This window comes from Musca vetustissima, unplaced genomic scaffold (assembly GCF_032173495.1).
Source record: "Musca vetustissima isolate MV318-11 ecotype Yass unplaced genomic scaffold, APGP_CSIRO_Mvet_v1 utg23908, whole genome shotgun sequence".
In the NCBI taxonomy this organism is placed as follows: domain Eukaryota; kingdom Metazoa; phylum Arthropoda; class Insecta; order Diptera; family Muscidae; genus Musca; species Musca vetustissima.
Genome location: NW_026879590.1, coordinates 97,804 through 123,019, shown reverse-complemented (window position 1 = coordinate 123,019; position 25,216 = coordinate 97,804). Strand labels below are relative to the sequence as shown.

At 34.6% G+C, this 25,216-nt stretch overlaps 1 protein-coding gene across 2 annotated transcripts in view; it reads left to right on the top strand.

The window, feature by feature from the left end:
* The window catches only part of LOC133324548 (proline dehydrogenase 1, mitochondrial), a 42,748-nt gene extending 18,191 nt beyond the window's left edge, over positions 1 to 24,557 (top strand). For both annotated transcript variants that reach the window (XM_061533389.1, XM_061533390.1), the window contains exons 3-11: positions 2,607 to 2,693; positions 4,861 to 5,042; positions 20,641 to 20,705; positions 20,844 to 21,022; positions 21,091 to 21,265; positions 21,343 to 21,504; positions 21,579 to 21,770; positions 21,844 to 22,021; positions 24,350 to 24,557. In XM_061533389.1, coding sequence (XP_061389373.1) covers positions 2,607 to 2,693; positions 4,861 to 5,042; positions 20,641 to 20,705; positions 20,844 to 21,022; positions 21,091 to 21,265; positions 21,343 to 21,504; positions 21,579 to 21,770; positions 21,844 to 22,021; positions 24,350 to 24,555 — 1,426 coding nt within the window. In that variant the 3' untranslated portion in view covers positions 24,556 to 24,557. The remainder of the gene's footprint in view (positions 1 to 2,606; positions 2,694 to 4,860; positions 5,043 to 20,640; positions 20,706 to 20,843; positions 21,023 to 21,090; positions 21,266 to 21,342; positions 21,505 to 21,578; positions 21,771 to 21,843; positions 22,022 to 24,349) is intronic.
* Positions 24,558 to 25,216: the final 659 nt, after the last annotated feature.

Below are 25,216 nucleotides of genomic sequence, written 5' to 3'. Positions count from 1 at the left end.
GTATATATTTTAATTTTACCTGGATTTCGAATAATTTCTCATATTAATAGTAAGAGAATCAGGAAAAAAGAAAAATTGGCTCGACTACATATAAATGGTACAAATTTTTTATTCCCTAATACCTTCTACATAAAATTTCATCTGATTTCATCTAAATAACTAAAGTTTGTCCATTCGGAACGAATTCGTCCAAAACGTATCAAATTGAACCTATAATAAGGAGTAGTGGATATTTTAAAATATATTCAGACGTAGATATAACCCCTATATATATTTTCATCTGAGTTCATGTATTGTTCGAGTTAAAATTTTGGGTAGCGCACTGTGCTGCAGTATACCAAATAGTATAATCGACGGTTGCTTAAATAGGTCCAGATTTACATATAGCTCCCATTGCTCGATTTCATACAAATGGTACACCAAAGAACTTTCCTTTACATGCAATTTTTTAAACATTATGATTACACTGAATTTTAGTGCAACTAAAACGTATCATTTATGTTTTATGAGATCTACCTACATGATATTATTGTACACATCTCTTGTATGTGCCCAAAGTGGTGAAGGGTATCATATAGTCAGTCCCGTCTCCATCATTTTGGTGGAGGTTTCCTGAGATCGTTCAGAAGACAAAATAGCGTATGGAGAATCACTAAGGCTTTTCATATTAGCTTCAACCTGATTGATTTGGTTTTTTGGTTGCGTATCATTCATATCGGGACAATAGATATCAATTTTGTACTAGTGGATCGATAGATTTCTTCATTCGACTTAATATAAATTTAGTAAAAATAACATGTTTTGCAAATCGGATACTCAATCCGCTTTATAAGAGATAAATATGTTTCAAACATTTTTATGGTGGAGAAACCAAAAGGAGTGATCCGATAGACTTCATTTTGGTTATTACGTTGCGCGAAGTTTGGATCAAAAAGAATGTTCCGTTCTCAGTTTATTGTATAGAGTCAAATCTCGATAATCAGGACCTCGCAAATGTGAATAATTGTTTCATATTTTTGGAATGAATTATTTTATATTTAAATAAAATTACTTAAATTATAACTAAATTAATAATCCGGAAAATTTAGCAATCCGAATAGGGGTCTGTAATCAATTATCTGGATTTTATTGTATTTGTTTATTATACTCTCCGCCTTATGGCTAATGAGGTATATACACTTTGATACGGCAAAAATGTGCCTAATCGAAATATTGATTTTAGAACGCAGGTTTTTTGGACAATGTCCGTCTGTGTGGCTTGCTGGTTGATGCGTTCAATAACTCTCGAAGGGAGTATCCGATTTCATCCAAACTTTGCGCATCGTAAAATTTCCTCCGACTTAGTTTAAGTAAAAAGATTGGGAATATTGGGTCGGTCACTCCTTCTGGTACGTCCTAATGGTAAAAAATTTGTATATATTACAGTATATTATCTTTACCAAACCTAGATCACCTTTCGAAGATAGGAGATTATACTTATCGATCGACTCCTTCTTCTACCTGTCCCACAAACGGACAAAAAATTTGAAACTTTGTAAATCTTTTATAAAGCGAAAGGAATATCCAAATGTCATCCAAACTCTGCTCATCGTAATATGATGACACGCATCGGCTCACTCCTTCTTGTACCTCCCCCACAATGGTCAAAAATGTTGCTGAAAATATATAATATCATATGAATGGCCTATCCGATTTGAAATACCACTTGGACCGAAAATGCGGCATAAAATCATATGGGGTATAATGATGAGGTCTATGTCAAAACATTGGCTATAAATCCGGTGTCATATCTACTTCGGTTAGAAACTATGACCTTAAAATACCTTCATAAAATATGTTTATATTGGTGCCATGTAAAAAAATAAACCTATATTGCAATTTTCAAGACCTGCCGTCATGATGTTTGGCCCATTTGATATTCGAACTATTAAAAATGGGTACGTGACTTTCATATGGGGTTTACGTCAAAATATGGGCCTATAATTAAAATTTTCTACGAACAAGTTTTCACCTTCAAAGAAAATTATAATATTGTAGGCTATATAACATTTTCAAAAAAAAAAAAAAAAAAAAAAAATATCTTAGCAGTGATAGAAATTTATGTTTAAAGTTTTTTTGTTCAAATTATTAAATTTTTCGAATTTCCTGTAGCGTCTAAGTCCCGAAATGCATAGTCAATTCTGCGTTATTTGAGGATTATCTAAAGAAATATCGATCTACGATCTACTTAATTATTACACTTCACCTAAATCGCTTCATCTTAATTTGTACGTGAAAATATCTACTATCTATAATTACACTAAATGTCAACTACCCCCGATTCATTCAACAAAAACAGCTATCTTTAAAACATCAACAACCTTAATCCGTATTATCAAATTTCTCCATTAGAATTCATCGATATGATCCACCCTCCTCACTGATCAGCTAATATTATTTTTCATAACCACATACCTTCAAATTACACCCACACACATTTCTGTTTATTGTTTATGGCTAAGCATGTTGATAAATAAATAATTTGTGTCGTAAAGTTGTAATTTTTTGAAATCTATTAACATTCTAATTTTTCTCTCTTTTATTCCTTTTGTGGATGGAATTTACAGGCTGCGTTCGTTTGGCGTTAAACCAATTCTGGATTATTCCGTTGAAGAGGATTTGTCCCAGGAAGAGGCCGAGAAACGTGAAGTCGAGTGAGTATCGATAAGGAATGTATTGGATTATATTTCTTATAGTTACTAAAAATATAATATTTACAATATTCGAACGTTTTGTGAGGTAATATATTAGAATATACTGTTTTCTAGAGTACAGATTTAGGAGCCTGATGTCTATTATCGTTAATTTTTGGTTTAGCGTGGCATTCAATTTTACTCAAAACCATTAATTTAATTTTAAATACATTTGTGGTTTTATTTTGTAAATGTTACACTTTGGATATGACGTTCTCAAACTCCGACTAGAAGCATAGATTAGACGATTTTGAGGTCTATTTTCTAAAGATTTAGGTTCTTCAAAAATCATCAATATTTCTCTTTGTCACTATTAGCAATATATTTCTTGATAAATTATGACTTCCCATTATTTGGCAATGAGAGTTTACCTATAATTCAACTATATATTTTATTTTAGAACTAGAGCTTAAACGGCATTTACATTAGAACATTTTGCCGTGTTAACCTCCTCTATGAGTATTTATTTGGCATATATGTAATACAATTGACTGGATTTACTAAATTCCGTACAATTTACAAAAAATCAATGACTTTCCTGATGTTTTCTAACTCAGTAGTGTTGGCGGGTTATTTGGGAATACCATTTGTATAGTCAAGCTGAATCCCAGTTTGTTGTTTTTATAAAAAAACAACTATTTATTAGTTAATGTATGACATTGTCCGCCGAGGGGTAAGGCAGGGAAGACCATAGTTTCGGATCTCGCCACTGATCCTCATCAGTTCCCTTTATTTTTTAGCAATTCCTAAAATTTTCTTATCAATGAAAGTGGCTAGATTTTACGGCACAGAAACACTTCGTCGTTTAATTCTTCGTTAAATCTCGTCTCGTTTCTTTTTTATCAACAATTGTTGGATATATTGTATTTGCCATTTATATCGAAATAATTTGGAAAATACATATGCGAATTTTTTAACACTAGATGTCAGTAACAGTGTCTAAAATAAAGAAACTATGGAATGCAAAACTAACCACACAATCGAGTGAGGGGTAGTTCTTAACAAAAGAAACAGTAGTAAAATGGTTATAAAACTAACAACAACCAAGTAAGAGGAGAGGGGGATGACGATACCAAAACAAAACACTGCCGAATGAGTGTGAGTGGTGGTAGGTTATCTTGGGAGGAATACATTTGTTTTTTGCCAAAAGAGAGAGAGAAAGGAAAATATGAGCGCAAAAATTGGTAAATTAGATCAATGTAGGAAAATAATTTTGATATTAATGAAAAGTTTAAATTTTTTAGAAAGAAATAGAATTTTGATTATAAGAATTTGTACTTGTATTTAAGGCGATGTACATTTATAATATAGAAACAAATGAACTATGAATGTTATTATCAAAATATTTCGATTCTTGGAGGGTAAACAACTAATTCGCAGAAATTGTCTATGTAGATCGACATAGACAATACAACATATCATTTTTATAACAGTCTCTACCGATTCAAAATATTTTTCAAATAGTTCGGCCCGAATAGTACAACATTAGGATTGGTGACATTGGCCAGTTAATATTCGTTCATTGAAACGATTTTTTGCATTGGTCTACGACCTAATATAATTTTATTTTTTTATACCGTTCACCACACTGTGGTACAGGGTATTATGTCTTTGTGCATATGTTTGTAACAAGCAAAAGGAAACTAGATAGAAACATGGTTCCTTTTGAGAATATTTATAGAATCACTTTCAGAGTCGATTTATGCATGTCCGTCCGTCCGTCGTAGATGCTAAATTATAAACAAAGTACAGGTCGCATTTATGATCCGATTTGGCTGAAATTTGACACAGTTCACTTATTTGGTCCAAGGACGAACCCTATTGAAATTGGGAAAAATCGGTTCAGATTTAGATATAGCTCCCATATATATTTCGTCCGATTTTATGTAAATGGTGCACTAAAGTCCCTACATATCTTTCGAATTGCACGAAATTTGGCATAGGGTACTGAATTAGGTCCAGAATGATGTGTGCTAAGTTTCGTGAAAATCGGTTTAGATATAGACATAGCTCCCATATATATATTCTTTCGTTCAGATAGTCGGTCATATAGTCGGCCCAGTCCGACTTTACTATGTTCCTTACTGGTTAAATATTTAAATAACATATTTTCTCTAATCCTTTGTAGATCCTCAGTTTCAAGTGCCGGCGATGTTAAAGAAGATGATGCCATGCCTCAGTATCATGTCGATAAATCATTTGCAGATCGTCGTTATAAGGTCAACAGTGCCAGAACCTATTTCTATTTGAATGAAGCCACATGCGAACGTAACATGGAAACATTCATCAAATGTTTGGAAGCTGTTTCAGGTAAATTAAATTAACACACAACCTTTGAAAAAAAAAATAGAAGAAGAATAACAACCGAAATAATAGAAAATAATAATAATAGTAGGAAAAACCCCACACAAAATAGAACAGAACAGACCCTCCACATCAATTAGGGCCAATTAAAGTATGAATGCTATGAAAATATGAAATTTCATCTGAATGGTAGAGTAGAGGTGTGTGTGCGTTGCTTTTTTTTGAAACTTAATTCTAGAAACTGCATGCATTTCACATGTTTGCTTGTTAAAAGTTTTTGTTGTTTTTGAGTGATTACAAATTTCGACAAAAACGAGGACGAAAACAAAACAGTTGTGCAATTTTTTTAAACAATTTATCAACAATATTTTAGGTAACAAATTGAAATGTGGTTTTCAAGGATTTAAAAACAAACAATTTGTAATTTTATTTAAATGGGAATATAAAACATATTATATTTGTATGTTTTAGAAAAAAGTTGGAATAATGGAAATTAGAAAAATTTGTATTACCTTTTTAAGCGAATTGCATTACTAATATTCGAATACCCACATCCAAATAAGTTTTTACTCAAAAATTCGCAATGACAAATTCCCAAACTGACAAGTGCTGCATGTCTCATTTTCGTAAAAAAAAATCAGCCTCAACATCTTGATTTATTCCCGCGCAAAATTCTCTGCTAGGAAAATTGCCAAAAAATGCCATTTACATTGTTTCATCACCCGGTAATTGTTTCATCAATGTAATTTAAATTGGCCAACAAGCGAGATGCAAAAGAAAAAAAGAATAAACCCGAAAGACGATAAACTGATGACAAACCAAATCTCGTAAATAAACCACAAAATATTGAGGGAACATTTATTAGGACTTTGTTAAAATTTACGTGTGGCGTATAATTTATTTCATTCATAGCATATTCATACATACATATATATACATAATATATATCAATAATATATGGGCGTGTGTTCGAAATACACATACATATATAAATACTATATGGATATATTATATTTAAACAATTTATTTATATTTGAGGTACAAATGTCGTCTGCTACAAGTACAAGTAGTACATGCATATATATGTATGTATGTTTATATATATTTTCAGACACATGTAGAACGGTGTGTGCGAACAAAACAAAAAAATTGTCAGCCGATTTTTGCCAGACCCCAACGTTAATGGCATCAAAACTCGTGTGACGATTGTCATCTGTTTTTCCTTTCATTTCGTAATCTTGGCCATTTTACAAAAAAAACAGTGAAGAAAGTCGAAAAATATCGACTAGAGATAATATGAAATCGAAAAAAAACGAAAGGAATGAAATAAACAAAATACCAAAGCAAAAAAGAAAAACATTTGTTTTATGCTGATTTCTTCTTTGATTTTTTTTTTGGCATAGATTGACAAACATCATTTCTGAACTAAGATAGAAAGTATTTCGAATTTTCTAGGCCTTGTCCATTTAGTTAATTTCATTTACTACTTATATGGGTTCAAATAAGGGTGCATCCCTTAGAATATCAGAAATTTAAAAATTCAAAATACCTAATTTTTTTTCTAAAAATTTGGATATTTAAATTGACATCTTCGGCCAATTGGTTTTTTATATTCTGGGACCACTTAATCTTAAGATGTAACCGCTTCAGCGGAAAAATGCGTCGATAACCTTAAAAATACTTAATATGGAGAGAGGGGCCATGTCAAAATATGAATGTATATTGGGGTATGCGGCGTCACTATATTATTATTGAACCTTACCGAGAATCCGAATTGAAAACTTACAACAAATTGTTTGAGAAAGAAGATATGACTTTTGAAATACTTAAGATAATGCCTTTCCTAAAATGTGTCCTGTGTATGTAAAATGTGTCCTGTGTATATAACCTGTTTAAAATACCCGACTTCTTGTGAATAGTAGGGAATAGTAGTATATGCAAATTTTCAAATCCAAATCCAAATATTAACAGTGTAAACGGTTAAACTTGTAGGCTCGAATACGGTTAAACTTGAAAATTGAATAAATGGGGTGTGTGACGAGGGCTTTGCTGGCAGGAGGCACCTAGTTAGGAGGGACACCTATTTGGGATTCCGGGGAAAAGGCTCTCTCGATACGAATTGATCTTAGTTGCGTCAGAAACGAACGGGTTTGCCTAGGCAGAGGCCTCTCATTGTCCGAAAATGCAGTAGGATGTTGGGTTAGGACTTTGTTGCATCAGTAGTCATTTATGAACGAATTTCATCGCGTTCTCTATCGACGATCTGTTGACCTCCAATGGAGAGACGTCTTGGATATCTTGACGATAGCGCCTGAAGTCCTAACGGTTGTGTCGAGGAGGTGGATCTGCCATCATTGTGTGATGGTTGCGATGACACGGCGGCTATCATGCCTGCAGAAACTGTCTAGTCAACAACTCATTGTGTTGATTGACTTACAGCATTCTGGTCTTCTCATAGAGGTTGCACTTCAGAGTGTATTTTGTGTAGTTTGAAACTGTCTCTATTGTGTGTCGCTGGGACAACATAATTAAGGATGGAACGACCTATGGCATTGTATGTAGTTACCAACATTTCTTTATCATTGCCCCAGGAGTTGCCACCCAAAGCTTTCAGAAGTTTATTCCTAGTTTTCACCATCTGGTTGACGTAGTTGAAAAGCAAGGAGGATTTCGAAGCCCACCCCAAGGATTTTCGGAATATGGATGGAGGGAATGCTTTTACACAGTAGATGTGGATAATTTTAGATTGCGCTCCCGGAAGATGTTGGTGATGGTGGCGCTAAGTAACCCAGTTCTATTGCACCATGCTTATTTACCATGAACATGGAAATGTCGTCTGGACGAAGGGTTTTGCATGGCTTGAACTTGGAAATAATTGCCTCTACCTCGCTGAATGTGAATGATAGGGGCGGCAAGTCTCTTGTAAGATTCCTGCATCTCCGGATAACTACTATATATAAACTATAAAATTTGCGGCAGAATTGCAATGCACATTTCTTGACAGCGGAATGTTGAATGCAGGTAGATTTTTATTTCTTTTGGATCCAGATAGACTCTTAATTGTAGACCATAGCTGCTTGGAATTTATACTGCAGTGGCTAAGGTGTTCTAGGGAATATGCTCAAGGACTAAAGCATCATTAGGGGAATTCTGTCCGAGGGAATGAAGCGTTTTGTTGCTTTTAGAATAATTTTGCGGAAAAATTACTCTTCTTTTCTGGCGTATACCCGTGGCGCCATAGGACTTAAGGAGTCCTGAGTTAATTTTGTGAAGCCATCGCAGTTGGCTTTACTATAATTCATGAATGTATGTTCAGCAGGCTGCACGAAGTCGCTGGGTTTCTATACAGTGACAAGGATTGCGATATATTTTGAATTTAAAGTGAACTTGGTTTGCCAGGAGGAGCAATGGACTACCGCGTATTGATGTCGCTATGGAAATTCTAATCGCCTTCAGATAGCATTATTTTCAGGTGTATTATTCAGAGAGTCTTCTTTTATGGATAAAATATTTATTAGAGAAGATCAGGAAGTAATTCTCGAATAAACTATAACTCTTAGGCTTCTCCAGATGTAATTCAAAACTATACAATAGTAATTCTAAAATTCATAAAAATGCATTTGTATATCGAGGTTTTAGTTTAAATTCCAGTCTTAAAAATATTTCACTTGAAATTCAAAATATTCCATTTACAATTTAAATAAGTATATTTTTAATTCAAATTTTTTCAGTTGTAATAAAAAAAAGTATTTCGATATCGAATTTCAATTACAAATATAATAAGTTAAACTTCAAATAGAACAACTAGAATTTCACACGGTATAATTTGAATAACAAATGGAATAATTGGAATTTAATATAAATTGTTAACAACAACACAGCAAATGGAGTGGTTAAAAATTTCGCCAGTAACATATTTTTATATATTTTTTGGCCTTCTTCCAAAATCAATTATTGCTTTCCTGTATTTTTTTGTTCTGTAGATATATTCGTTTGCAATTTAACTCTCAATCCAGTATCCCCAGTCTGCCAAAGCACTTTAGATATTTTTTCAATATTCTACTTGCACTTCAATACAGTTTTGAAGGAATTTCTCAATTCTTTTTTTTTTTGCAAGATTGACCAAAGAATATGAAGCACAAAGACGCAATAGCTTTTCAATGGCTAGCTGGTTTAGTCATATTAATGACAGATGCAAATTGTTCTGTTGTTTTTTTGCTGTTGTTGTTATAAGTAAATTTTTTTAAATTCTTTAAAATTATTATTTCTATTATATAACATATTTTATTTTTGGCTGAACTTTTTATTCGTCATACGTTGTAGATTTGTATCTACAATAGATGTGTAAACATATAAATTGGTGAGGTGTTAAGTATTTGAGGACAATAAATTTGAATTTTAGACCCTGTAAAGTATGTATATTTATAGTAGTAATCAGGAAAACATTGTAATACAATTTAGCCATGTCGTTCCGCAAAATCTCCTTACTAAAAACGAGGAAAGAACAAGAAAAACGTGAGCGTGAACCAAGATTTACAGGAGTCAGAATGAAGTCCGAAAAATTTTACCAATTAATCGACTGAAGAATAATAAAGCAGCAAGTGCCGATGGGTAACCAGCCAAACTGTTCGAAACCGGTGGTCATATGCTGTTCAGGAGCATGTTCCAACTGATTAGTACATTTTGGCTAGAGAAACTCGGCATCCTGTGTCCCGTGACGATATAGAATAATTAGCCAACTATAGAAGAATTAGCCTCCTTCCCATCGCATACGACTGAAGCAAAGGGTCAACGATATTATTGGAGCAAATCCACTATAGACCAGATTTTCACTTTGCGCCAAATCCTGGAAAAGACCCACGAAAAACATATCGACACATTCTACCCATAGTTGACTAAAATATGATTTTGACAGTCCTATTCGCTCAAAGGTGTTTTAAGCCATGACTGCGTTCGGCATTCATGCAAAGTTAATAGGGCTATGCAGGATAACTTTAACCGACACAAAATCAGCAATAACAGTCGGAAAGAACCTGTAGGAGCCCTTCAATACCGAACGAGGGTTCAGACAAGGTGACAGTTTGTCGTGTCACAAAAGGTGAACAGAAATTACTTTCTGTAGACCAAATAGCATGTGTTACTCGCTTACGCCGATGACATCGACAAAAAGGGTCGAACATTGCGAGCGATAACAGCCACCTTTGAACGAATTGAGAAGGAGTCTGCCAAAGGGGAACTGGCAGTAAATGGCGAGAAGACAAAACTGATGGTATCAACCCCGAGACGTTCGGTAGACTTGGACTAACTGTGTAACTTGAAAACTACACCGTTGAGGAAGTCAACGATTTTATATATCTCCGTATCGCCATAAATAATAAACTAATGACATCAGTTTTGAAATTCGGAGAAGAATAGTGTTCGCCAACAGATGCTACTATGGTCTGAGTAAGCAATTTAAGAACAAGGTCACCTCTCGCCAAACTCAGAGGCAAACAGATGAGACAGATATTTGAGTGTTTGAGAGAAAAATTAAGCCGATCTGCGTCGAAGGTGGATCTCGCTGTCGAATGAACCATGATTTGTACCATCATAAATAAAAGTTTTGAAATTTGGAGAAGGATAGTGTAGCCAACAGATGCTACTATGGTCTGAGTAAGGAATAAGGTTTTTCTCCTCCACCTCTCGCCAGACCAAACTCTCTCTCTCTCTCTCTACAAGACACTGATACTACCCGTGCTGATGTATAAATCTGAAGCATGAGTACTTGCGCAAGCAGATGAGGCAGCTCTTGGAGTGTTTCAATTTAATTACGCGCCAATCTGCGTGAACACTGAATATCGCCGTCGAATGAATCACGAGTTGTACCATCTATGCTCCGACATCGACATAGTCAGACGTATTGAGCTGTAGCGACTACGGTGGCTAGGTCATGTTGTGAGAATGGATGAGGATGCCAAAGCTCAAAAGGCATATAAAACCTAGCCAACTAATGGTTTACGCAGGAAATATCAAGAGGAAGATAACATATCGAAACATGGTATTTCAAATTGGAAAAACTGCGCACAAGACCGACGCGCCTGGATTTATTTTTCATGCTTGGCCTATGAAACAAATGTTCTGTCTCGAGTCAGCTATGTAAGTAAATAAATCCTATATCACATGTATGGAGTGTCCGACTTGATCCAAACATTGCAAATTGTAATATGTTTACTAAGCTGAAATAAAGTCCGAATATGAGACCTATCGGCTTACATCTTATGATACCACCCGAACAAAGGGCTAATATTTTAATTTCATATGAAGCGAATGAAGTATTCGATTTCCATCCATTTATGCAAACGATCCTTATATTTTTGCCAAACCACAATTAAATCCGAAGATGGTTTCTGGTACCTCCCTGTAAAGTGAGACAACTATGAAACATTATTGATTTATATATATCAGGCGGTAAGGCAGCCTTGCTTTTTGTAGTTCAGAGTTAGATACGACATCAATTAACTTTCTGACATATTCCGGTTTGATACGATTTTACGTATACTGTGAAAATTATTTTCAAACAGGTGTTCGTTTGTTGGAACATAAAAGGTCCACATTTTCGTATAAACCTCACGTCGATTTTCCCTTCCAGTGGGTTGAAGAACATATTACCATCTCATACTTGTGGAGCCTTCATTTGATGGCTTTATTCTACTGAGTACTGTTCTCCTCAAGGCAGAGGCTGTACAATGTTCGGCCCGACCGAATTAAAGATTATTTATGTGTATTTGTTTTTGATTATTATAATATATATTTGCTTATCAATTAATATAGATTTATTTTTTAGACTATTTATTTTACTAATTCATTGTATTATTATTTTTTGTTTATTTCATTTCATAATTTCAACTAACAACTACAACAAAATTTCATCGGAATTAACAATTTGAAATTACCATAAAATTAACCCCTCAAAAATAATCTTAAACTAATACAATTAACCTGGGTCCTTAATTTGCATTTCAATTTCTGTATATCGAAATGCCGTATACATTTATCCTGCCAATAATGTGGACATGTGTATGTGTCTGTCATGCGTCATTTTCCCCCCATCAATGTATTGGTGGTAATTAATTGACACGTATGCGTTCCTGAAACACGTCACTGTCACTTTCAATTATCAAATTGTTGTGCGGTTAAAAAAACAAACAAAATAAATAAAACATCGTTGGACCAACCCATCCTTCTTTTGTGTTCATTCACTGGGTGTCCTTAATACCGTAATGCCTTGTTCGGGCCACCATCAATTTACCATTTATAACCATCCCATTGGCATTTAATCTCTTTATGGGCGATACCACCCTCCGATCGATCGACCGACCGGCCCACTACCACTAACGTAACTTAATGTCATTGCATTAAAAACAAACGTCCCTATTTTAAAGTCGATGATGGGAAGTATTTCCCACGACGCACTTCCGAGGGTAAGCAACAAAGATGTTTTCTACTAATATACTTTTGTGTTGTTGTTTTTGTTGTTGTATTATAATAAACACTAGTCTACAAGCGTTGAGAAAGAGAATTCGTATTTGTAAACTAAATTAGATATACAATTAAAATTTCAAATTTAATTTGAACGCTTATTCGGCGTATTGTTCAGAATATCTAATTGGGGATTGAAATCTCATAACGTATGTTCGGTTGTATCAATTTTTTTTATAAAATATTGATTGAAATTCTCAACTTCCACGTAATAGAAAAATAAGTTCGGTGGTGTCTGCAAAGGATAACCTATGACACGACTAAAAATAATGATTATCGTAAAGTATCCTAAAATGTGCGCCTTGATTTGGGTGCAATTAAGATGATTACTTTTCTCCATCGAATAAGGGATCCGTAACCCTCCTATGAGTGACAGTTGTGAACTTCACGGTCGTGTGAAAAGGTCTCTACGGACCTTTTTTGTAAATAATGTTTTTTTTTCATATAAAAATACCATCAAAGTGACGATGTAGACTAGTGTTTTTGTTGTACTTCTTTGCTGTATATCTTCTGTATGTATGTCGTTGTGTTTGTAGTTTGGTGTAAACATTAATCCAATTGCTTTATTTTTTCTTTTTTTAATTTTTATTGCGCTTGATTTACTGTAATTTAAAGTACGCGCGTGTCTATGGTAGTTATTGTTGTTTTCACTTTAATGGTCGGAATCGAAATGCTTGTTGTTGTGAAGAATTTAATTTTATCAGCTGAAAAATAAGTAAGAGGAAGGTAAAGAAGGATATTCTGTTTTTGAAAAAAATATAGTAGTGAAATTTCTCTCATACGTTTAAAGTTTGTAAATTTAAATACTTTTTTATTTTATTTAATATAATTTTAGTCCAAATTTACGGTTCCAACTAAATTTAATTTTTCTTATAATAAAAAAAAAATCCTTTCATTAATAGTCTCATTTAAAGACAAAAGTCCCAAAAAATTGTGTATCGGTGCTTAAAAAATCGTCAAGAAATACGAAACTGAGGACTATATGGGCCGATGTTGGAACATTTATTGCAAACAATAATATAATAGTTACTTGTTAAAAATTGGTATAGGAATTTAACTTTTGAAAATTGGAAAATTGGTTGGAAAACCTGCCCAAAATCTTCAAAATATCGAGAATCTGAACGTACCATTTGCCAATATTGAGTATAATTCTTTGGTGGCAACATTTTTTGTCCAGAAGCCGAGCTTAAAAAAGATTTCCTGAGGCATCGGTCGTGTGCGCAGCTTTTCCAATTTGAAAGACCACGTTTCGAAATGTTGTCTTCCACTTGATCTTTCCATCGAATTCGTGGGCTTCCCCTTCTGAGTGAACCATCAGTTGGCTCGCTTCTATATGCCTTTTGAACTGGGGAACTGGTCATCCATTCTCACAACATGACCCAGCCACCGTAGTCACTGCCCGAGAATAGATGGTACAACTCGTGGTTCATTCGACGGCGATATTCACCGTCGACGCAGAGTAGCCCGAAGATCTTTCCGAGAATTTTTCTCTCAAACACTCCAAGAGCTGCCTCATCTGCTTGCGCTAGTATCCATTCTTCAGATCTATACACCAGCACGGGAATTTCTCCGAATTTCAAAATTGATGTCATTAGTTTTATTTATGGCAGTACCAAGGTATATAAAATCATTGACCTGTAGTAGTATTCAAGTTCTACAGTTGGTCCGAGTCTATTGGACGTCTTGCGCGTTGATACCATCAGCTTAGTACAGTACCATAGAAATGTACAGAGTGTCATTTCTGTTCACCTTTACCTCTCGTATGGCCTTTTCCAGCAGGATGTTAAAAAGATCACACGACAAACTGTCCGAATCATCGTACTGTATTTAACAGCTGACCTTGTGCCATTTAAAGTTATCCATCATAGTCGTATTAATTTTGCAGGAATGCCGATCTCAGACATGTCTTTAAACACCTCTGAGTGGCTGCCAAATGCGGCTTTATAGTCGACGACTAGTTGGAATGTGTCAATGTGTTTTTTGTGGGTCTTCTCCAGGATATGGCGGAGTGTGAAATTCTGGTCTTCTCCAGGATTTGGCGCAGTGTGAAAATCTTGTCTACGATATAGTGGATTTGCCAGGTCTGAAACCGCATTGGTTTGGCCACTGGCTTCAGTCGTTCACACAGCACGCTGGATAGCACTTTTTATGCATGGGACACATGATGCTGAGTTTTCTATTATCTGACAACCGGTTATAAAAAGGTAACCCACCGGCACCTGCTGCTTTATTATTCTTCAGCCGATTAATTGCTATTCAGACCTCATTTTGAATAGGTGATATATAATCTATACAGTCATATATTATTGGTTCTTGGGTTATCTTATTCTTCGCTACTATTTGATACCAGAAGCTTTGCAAAATGTCCCTTCCAGATCCTCAATACGATGTCTGTATCTGTCAGCAGGTTTTTTCTTCATCTCTACAGGAGGATGTGCTTTACTCGTTGGTAAAATTTTCGAACTTCGTTCCGACTCCTCTACATCTCGATTTGCTCACGCTCACGTTTTTCTTGTTCTTTTTTTTGAAAATACGTTTCTCCTTTGGACAGCGTGTCCTTTAGCCTGGCGTGTTCCTACTGCTTGCAGAGTTTCCCTATACGCATTTGCCTATATAACATTACGACACTCCTTATCGTAGTTTGGGTTTCTTGATGGTGGTCTTTGGTACCCAAGTGCAGTTTGTAGAGATTGGGAAATGTTTTGCCATTGTGCTTCTATATTTGTATGCGGACAACGAGTGCTTTCCACAAGCAGGTGGGTAAGTTGAGGGTCAAGCAGGTGGTAAGCTTCTGTTACCTATTGTGCTTGCAGTTTTTTGACGTCGAGTTTGTGTTGGATCGCAGCTTTGGTGCTATATTACGACGAGAGTGAACCTTGGCTGCTACAAGGTAATGGTCTACATCGATATTCGCTCCTCTGATCCATCGAACGTCTAAAACACTGGATGAATGCCTTCCATCTATCACAACATGATCAATTTGATTTCTCGTTTTTTGATCGGAAGAAAGCCAGGTGGCCTTGTGTATATCGGCCTTGTGTATATCGGAAATGATTGAACTTGGTGCTGCTAACTACCATGGTTTTTGCTAAGTCAATTAACCTTATGCCGTTGTCGGATGTTTCTTCATGGAGGCATAATTTTCCGACGGTGGCCCCAAAAATATTTTCCTTTTCGATTTTTGCATTAAAATCTCCTAACAGAATTTTAATGTCATGGCCAGGGCGTGGTCATATGCTGCTCTGTCGGAGCATGGGCGCAAATAAAACTGATGTAGAAAAACTTCGCTTTTATACGGTTTATTATAGGAATTTGCTTATCTACTGGAGTGAACCTAAAGACAATGTCTTTTATTCTTCTGTTAACCATAATTCCCCAGCCAAGTTCATGTCTCGTTTCATGGCAGATATAATACAGTTCGTAATCATCCGATTTACATACGTCTATCCCTTTCCATCACATTTCCTGTAAGGTTATAATATCGGCTTTGTACTTCTTGAGTACATCCGCCAAAGCGAAATCTGCGCCTATTCTGTACAACGTGAAAGCAGAAAACAGCTTTGTAGATCGATACTTTCGAATTTAAGGGAGATTTTTTAATTTAATATTTGATGATTTGTATAATTTAATACTTTATTAAATATCAATTACAAAATCGATGTTACTCTGAGTTTTCCAATTATAAATATGTATTTTTTTTTTGTAACACTTATATGAGAGAAATTTCACACTTTAACTCATGTTTAATTTTAAGTATAGTGTCCTGTGCCTTCGTTTTAATACCAATAGAACACTGGCACTGTTGAACTTATATTATGGAACTATACACCAATATACATAACGTGATTTGGGGATTTTATTATATTCAACGTTTTTTTTAAAAGTGCTTATAGACATGAAATGAAAATAAAACAACCCATGTGTATAAGTAAAGTCCTTACTCTGAAAAGGTTTGTGGAAATCCCAGACCTCAAGGAGGTAACAAGAAAAATAGTTTCTTAATTCAATATACTGCTATTTGCCTTGTACCATTCAATATTTTATATATTTCGAAATGTTTCAAACTGTTCCATGTTACTGATGCAAATGAAATGAAGATTTTACCAATTCATCCTTGCCGGGTTTTGTTTATATTTTCATCCAAACCGAAGGTCATTAGCTGAGTTTAACCCACCAACATATGTATATGCGGCAATATTTGAAATTGTATTTGCATGTGTGACATATTTGGCTCGCCGTTTGACAGAAATTGATTTAACTGAATTTTCCTTTATTCATTTGGACAAAAGAAAAAAGAAATTAACATCTCTTTCAAATATCTGTTCACACATCCTACGCTAACGCCGAAAAAAAGTAAAACGCTATTCGATATTTGGCAAATGAAAAGTGTTCAAAGTTCATTAGCACGTCAGTCAAATGAAATGAAATATTAAACAACGAACCTTGAATTGTATTATCTTTTCAACAATTTCATGCCATTTTACTTTGACTTCTGCTATAATGCGAAAATATAATACCAAAAATCCATTTGGAATTCGTTTAAAAAATTATATGTAGACACCAGCAATAACAAACAACCAACAAATATGTACTTGGCAAAACTCACCGGCATAAGTGTATCGTCCATAAACGCCTCAAATGACAGATTACCAATCATGCATGGTTGACTGGCTGACTGATGGTGTGACACAATAATAATAATAACAACGTTGTATCGTGTTCTGACTGACTGCCGTTGTACCTTGTAGAAATTTTGCATTTTATTAAATAACAACATTGATCGATTATATTGAAAATAATGCAATTTACTAGATATAAATTCAAATTTGTATTATTTTTTTTATAAAATCAAATAAAATTATTTGGTACATTATGTCATAAATGTTGATACATATTTTTTAATGTTTAATCGTCATTAGTAATTAATGTAACTGACTTGTAAATGATAACGCCTTAAAGTAGGCAATAGTTTTATGGTGTTAATGGAGAAATCTTGTGTAAAGAATGTAGACTAGTTATTTATTGGTGGAATCTCGAACGTCACATTTTTTTTATTTTAATATTCGGCATGTTCATTATATCTTCCTTGATATGTTTTAAGTATAATTTAAAAAATATAGCTTAAAATTTAGAACTCGATTTTTTATTGGATGCAATTTCGCACATCCAAATGATTTATTAGAATGCAGGTTACGGATTGATTCAAGGGCCATTCTTTCTTACCTATACCACAATGGGGTGAGGGTATTATGTCGTAGGATATTTGATTGTAACATGAAAAAGGGGACTAATTGTGTTTTTGACAATAAATGATTTGTATTTATTATTTAACTAGCATATTCCCGCTACTTCGTTAGCGATTGTGGGAAATATTTAAACATGCCTTATAATATTATATTGTTTTCACGAAAAACTACATATAGGCACTTCTGAGGTCACTTACACGACTTTCGGAGGCAAAATTAAACTTTAACAGCCTGTTTTTGTAAAATTCCAAACAAACAAATTCGAGTGATTTACGATCAAACTCCTTGGTTTTGAAAAATACGTCATTTATTTTTGTTTTGAATCAGAAAACATTTATAAACATAAATAAAGGTTTGGTCGTAAGTCACTCAAACTCGGTCGTGTAGAATTTTATAAAAATAGGCTGTAAATGATAAATAAATCAAATACAATTATTTTTTTTTTAATTTTACAATTTAATATTTTTACTTTTTTGTGGTATTTTATGAGTACGATAAGTGGTAAAACATATACATGACTTTAGACATCATTGCTAATAATATGAAAACACTGCGAATTGTGTGAATATGTTGAACTTTTGATATTCTTTACGTGAATAAGATATATCAAACATTATTATCGCACATTCAAAATGTGTCCTGTCGTTTTTTGATTTTGCAGAGCTGTTGCTAAGAACAAGAAGAAAAAATATTCCTTTTTGGGATTTTTTGCTGTTACTTCACGTATTTTAATAAATCAATTAAAAAAATTCTTCGACTTTGGTTTACATTTTGCCAGAATGACCATCAACCTTCATGTTAATATCGTACAAATTTAGTACGCATTTCCAAATCTACCTCCATATCTCAACACTACACAGCAATTCTGGCCGCAACATAAATCTAGCTCTATACTAAATTTGGTACCATTTGTTTCCCTTTGTACTCTTGTAGTTTATAATTCAAAATTTGAGGATTCGATCTATATACGTTCACCTAAATACAAGATGTTACCAAAGTCAGGCCATTTATTATGCATTAATATAAATTACCATATGTATCCATCACATAGAAATCATATTTCCCAACTTTAGGATTCCAGTCCGTTCGGTTCACCCAAATCCAAATTGTACCAAATTAAGAAAGAAAAGTAAATTGGACCAATTTTTGCTTGGTCAAAACTAAATCAACTTTTTGATTTTTTTATTAATGCAATAGCAAACGCATCCCCAGAATAACCATTATTTTTCATTGCGGCAGCGTACCTGATGACCCAAAGATTTTTCTCTAGGGTAAAGATCTGATTGTGTTGGCCCGCAATCAATCTTTGACATGTTTTTGTGCATGTTCGAAGTTTATTGTCAAGCTGAAAGACCCAAAGAAGCGGTAAATTTTCTTCACACGCAGATAAAAAAATGTGGTTGAGCCAACAATATTCGAAGAGTAAAATATATATGGTTGGATTCTATTGTGTAATATTGTCTCTGCAACCATAATTTTGGTTACGCTATGAGCCATGTTTGCCTCAAAAATTTTATTTGTAAAATTTTATTTTCAAATGTTGCTTTAATCTGAAAATATATATTTAAAAGATAAATATTGTAAAAACAATGTACAAAGGTTTTGTTCACAGCTAACCACACAGCTGTGTTTCCTTTAGTGTGGTGTGCGAAAGGTATGATCATCAATGAAAGAGCAATTTTGCAATGTAGAATTGTATATAGTTTCTTTTTATGTCCAGACATACCTTCGCCCCCAGTTCTGTCTATTTAATTGCTCGGTTTTCGATATTAGTTTTCCACATATTATTTTTCATTGGTGAATGCTTTGGAGTTTGGGTGCAATATTTTAAAATCGATCTGAAGCTAAGTGAGAAGTATATAAACTAAACTAATAAATTTACATATTTTGTATATAGTCAATATGATAGCCAGAATCCAAAACAGTCCACTGCGTGGACCTTCCGAATCGACTTAGAATAGACTGGGATCTCTCTCTTATCTTATCAGAATTTTGATATCTTAATTATTAAAAATATGCAAAATCCGATGTCTATATAACATTATTCGATAATTCGATGTCATATATATAACATTATTCGATATATATAACATTATTCGAAGAGGCTACTTCTACCTAATAAATATGAAATTTAGTACAACGACAACAAGTACATGTCTTCGTATAAATATTTTTTTTCCTTTTTTAAGACCTATTCTACATCAATTATATTTACGGAGACGATCGCTTTAAGGCATTTACATTAATTACTTTCCACTCCTATAAGCTGTCATCTATGCCTAAATATTAAAAAAATAAACATATTTTATATTTTTCATTTTACTGATAAATATTTCATCTTGGCAGCTATTCTATTTTTGAGTCCATTTATTCATAAATACCGCCCACCCACTTACGCACACACGAACCGCTATAGAAAATAAACAAAGAAATGGACAAAACAACAAACTTGTGTTGATCTGTATACATGTGAACATGTCAAGAGAGTGAAAATTCGATAGGCGTGTTCGTATATTTGGACCTTGACCTATATAAAATTGTTTTCTATATAATTATTGTATATACGTATTATGTATACAAGAACGAGCCTCTATTGTATGATAAACGACCTGCTGTTGTACAGTAATGCCCAAACATACATATTTTAATATATACTTAGAATATATACATATATATTTATCATTGGGGGGTTTTTAAATAATCCCTTCTCTTTTTGTTTTTAATTTTGCTAAGTGCCGAACACACTGAGGCCAACGATATGCCTCAATGTGTTCGGCCCACTTTATGATCATCATTTCTAATTATATTCTTATTATTTTTATGATGTCTGTTATTTTTAGGCGCTACCTTTGGCACCGGTATTACAGCCATCAAATTAACCGCCCTGGGTCGTCCTCAACTCTTGGTAAGTAATAAACATGAGCCAGTCGTCCAGCCGGCACGCAATCCCATGATAGTTTATGTTTGCCCATTTAGCCTGGCTATTAAACACTTTCATTTCATTAATGTTATTGTTGTTGTTGTTCTTCTTGCCTTATTTTAGCTGCAATTGTCCGAGGTCATTATGCGCACACGTAAATACATGGAGGATATGGTGGGTGGTCAAGGCAATGTCTTAACCCATCACAAAACTATTAAAGATTTGGAAAAATATTATGCCAGTTTGGGGGACAATAAAAATGTTCAAGATTTCTTGAAAAATGTTACCTCCGATAAAGAAGGGTAAGTGGAACACTGCTGGATTGTTCTTGTAAAATATATCTGACCAAATTCAATTTGTTTATTTGCAGTATTTTGCATTTGTTCCCCTGGTCCGGTATTGTAGATGAAGACTCACAGCTGAGTGATACCTTCAGAGTACCCGATCCAAAAACTGGTCAAATGCGTCGTTTGATCTCACAAATTCCGCCCAAAGAGGAAGAAATGTTTAGAAATATGATTCGTCGTTTAAATACTATTGTTAAGGTACGATTTCATGTTAACAAATTAAACATGGATTTCGATTTAATATTGTGTGTGTGTGTTTTTTTCTAAATTTCCAGACTGCAGCTGAATTGGATGTGCGCATTATGATTGATGCCGAACAAACCTACTTCCAACCGGCTATTTCCCGTATTACTCTTGAAATGATGCGTAAATATAACAAAGACAAGGCAATTGTATTCAATACATACCAGTGTTATTTGCGTGAGGCATTCCGTGAGGTAAGTAGAACCACACCAGAATTTAAAGCACTCATGCTAAATAAATACACCCAAACTTTTTCTCTCTGCAACAGGTCAATACCGATTTGGAACAAGCTAAACGCCAAGATTTCTATTTTGGTGCTAAGTTAGTGCGTGGCGCTTATATGGAACAAGAACGTGCCCGAGCCCAAGCATTAGGCTATCCTGATCCAGTGAATCCCAGTTATGAGGCTACTACCGAAATGTATCATAAAACATTAACTGAATGTTTGAGACGAATTAAAGTATGTGATAGTTACCCGTCTACTTTAAAGTGTCTATGTTCATAAATTATCTCCTCCTTTGATTTTATTTTAGATACTCAAAGATAATGGCGAAGATGCCAAGAAAATCGGTATTATGGTGGCATCCCATAACGAGGATACTGTTCGTTATGCCATTGAGAAAATGAAGGAAATTGGTATTTCACCCGAAGATAAGGTTATTTGTTTCGGTCAATTGTTGGGCATGTGCGATTATATTACTTTCCCATTAGGTAAGTGAAACAAAAAATATTTATAGATATTCGTATAATTAAAAAGAAAGGAAAAAGGCTGCAATCGGAATTCCATGTCATGAAAAGTTATACAAAATAGCTTATGCTCTTTCTATTCAAATGCAATGCTTCTAGAAGTCGTTACATGAAACATATTCATGTACTTCCTACATAAACCCAAAGCGACAATAAAAATAGGTCTGGTACTTACTTAGCTGGCTTGTGACAGAATATTTGTTCGATAAGCCGATCTTAAAAAAAAAAAAAAACATTCCAGGCGTGTCGGTTTTGTGCGCAGCTCTTTCAATTTGAAAGACCATGTTCCGAGATGTTGTCTTCCATTTGATATTTCCATCGAATTCCCCTTCTACGTGAACCATCAGTTGGCTCGCTTTTATATGCCTTTTGAACTGGGACATCCTCATCTATTCTCACAACATGACCAAGTCTCCGCAGTCGCTGCAGCTTGATTCGTCTGACTATGTTGATGTCGGGGAGTAGATGGTAGAACTCTTGGTTCATTCGACGGCGATATTCAGACGCAGATCGGGTCATAGATCTTTCGGAGAATTTTTCACTCAAACACTCCAAAAGCATCAGATCCATACCACCGTGCTGTTGTAGTATCAGTTTACTTAGATCATAGTAGCATCTGTTGCTACTATGGAATTCGCTCATTTACTGGAGTGAATCTTGACAGCGACATAATGAGTCGAACATACGAGCGGTAACAGCCACCACAAATTGAGAAGGAGTCTTCCAATGTGGGTCTGGCAGTAAATGTCGAGAAGGCCAAGCTTGTGGTATCAACGCACAAGACGTCCAGTAGACTCGGACCAACTGTGGAAATTGAGAACTACAGTTTCGAGGAAACGCCATCAGTTTTGAAATTCGGAGAAGGATAGTTTTGGTCAATAGATGCTACTATGGTCTGGGTAAGCGATTTAGAAAAAAGGCCTCGTATCGCCAGACCCAATTCACACTCTACAAGACCTGATACTACCCATGCTGTTGTATGGAACTTAAGCATAGATACTTATGCAAGCAGATGAGGCAGCTCTTGGATTGTTTGAGAGAAAAATTCTCCAAAAGATCTGTGGGCCGATCTGCGTTGGCGGTGAATATCGCCGTCGAATAAACCATGAGTTGTACCAACATAAATAAAACCAATGTCATCGGTTTTGAAATTCGGAGATGGATAGTGTTGGCCAACAGATGCTACTATGATCTGAGTAGGCAATTTAGGAACAAGGCCACCTCTCGCCAGTCAAAACTCACTCTCTGCAAGACGCTGATACTACTCGTGTTGGTGTATGGTTCTGAAGCATGGGGACTTGCGCAACCAGATGCAGCAGCTATTGGAATGAATCTTCGAATGAACCATGAGTTGTACCAACTATTCTTGGAAATCTACATAGTCAGACGTATCGAGCTGCAGCGACTACGATGGGTAGGTCGTATTGTGAGAATGGATGAGGATGCCTCAACTCAAAACGCGTATAAAAGCCGGCCAACTGATGGTTCACGCAGAAGGGGAAGACCATGAATTCAATGGAAAGATCATGTGGAAGGTAACCTATCGAAACATGATCTTTCAAATTTTTTTGATCGGCTCGCCTGGAACTTTTGGAACATATGTTTTGTCTAGAGTCAGCTAAGTAAATTAATAAAATAGTGGACGAAACTCATTAAGAAGACCACCAATTAATTCTTGTTTAAAGGACCAATATCTGAACTCCCAGTCCGACAGATTTTGGGGCGATGATGAAGGGGCCTCGTTGTAAGCTATAAGGTATGCAAGTGATACGGATTTTAATAACATTCATACCTGACAAAAGTTTGTCCCTAAAAACCGGCGAAACCTCATAATCGGCTATCAAGACAAAAACAAGAGGTCTTAGAGCAACTAAGATCGGAATGATTCATACCTAGCAGTTGCCAATCATGTGAACTAGAACCACGCAACACGTTGCAGATTTTTAACTCACCTCTTGCAGTTTTCATTTTGGAAAGACATGAGGAGAAAACTTGAGATCGTCTAAAAATAGAATTTACATATCTTATTGAAAGCGGAATATAGTTTTGGTATTCTGTAGAGAAATTCTTGAGGTCATCGAGAGATAGAATATAATTTGGATTTGTTTCTAAATATGAGATCCACGTAAAAAATTGTATATATATATATATACCATAAGATCTTCTATAATGATTTTTAAATAAAATAACTTAGATTGAACAGGCCTTCAGTGGGCTGCTAGGTCGTATTTATATAAATAATTGCTTTATAGGACTTTCTTTATAATTAATTTTCAATTTCATTTTTTACAGGTCAAGCTGGTTACTCGGCCTACAAGTATATACCATACGGCCCCGTACAAGAAGTCTTGCCATATCTCTCGCGCAGAGCACAAGAGAACAAAGGCGTATTGAAGAAAATCCAAAAGGAGAAACGTTTATTGCTTGCCGAAATACGTCGACGACTGATGCGTGGTCAATTGTTTTACAAACCCAAAGGAAACTATGTACCCATATAAATAATTCAACTCCTGCTCATCAAAGTCCACAATAATAAAAAAAAACAACAACAACTACATGCCATATAATGTCATTATTTAGAAAAATGTCGATTAACTTATTGAAAAAGAACGGAAATTTTATTAAATACTGTAAAGCATACACACACACGCATACAAAATATAAGTAATGGAATGAATCCTACTACCATTTTCACTGGCATACAAAGTCAAGAATCTCAGAATGGAAAGGTTATGATATTAAAAAAAAATCGAATAACTAAATAAAGGCATAGATATTTATTCACACAATCAAACCTAAATACTTATCTCTAGCATACTTGTTAATTTAAAACCAAGCGAACTAACAAATTCAAATATATATGTATGTTAACTAAATATTAATAATAATAGAGTTAAACAAGATATACTACAATATTTATGTAATTTTATGAAAACCGATTGCCTCAATTGTAAATGTGTGAAAAGGAAAGCCTTGTCTGTTCTCGAATGTGTGTTTATGGTAGTTTTGTTTTTAAAGTTTTCAACTGTTTAGCATTTTCGTACTTTTTATGAAATCAATGTAAAAAAACAAATATTTTTTATTCTAAAGACAAACAGACAGACAATTATTTAGAACGCTGACAGGACAGTGATGGAATTGCTTAAGAGTTATGTGTAT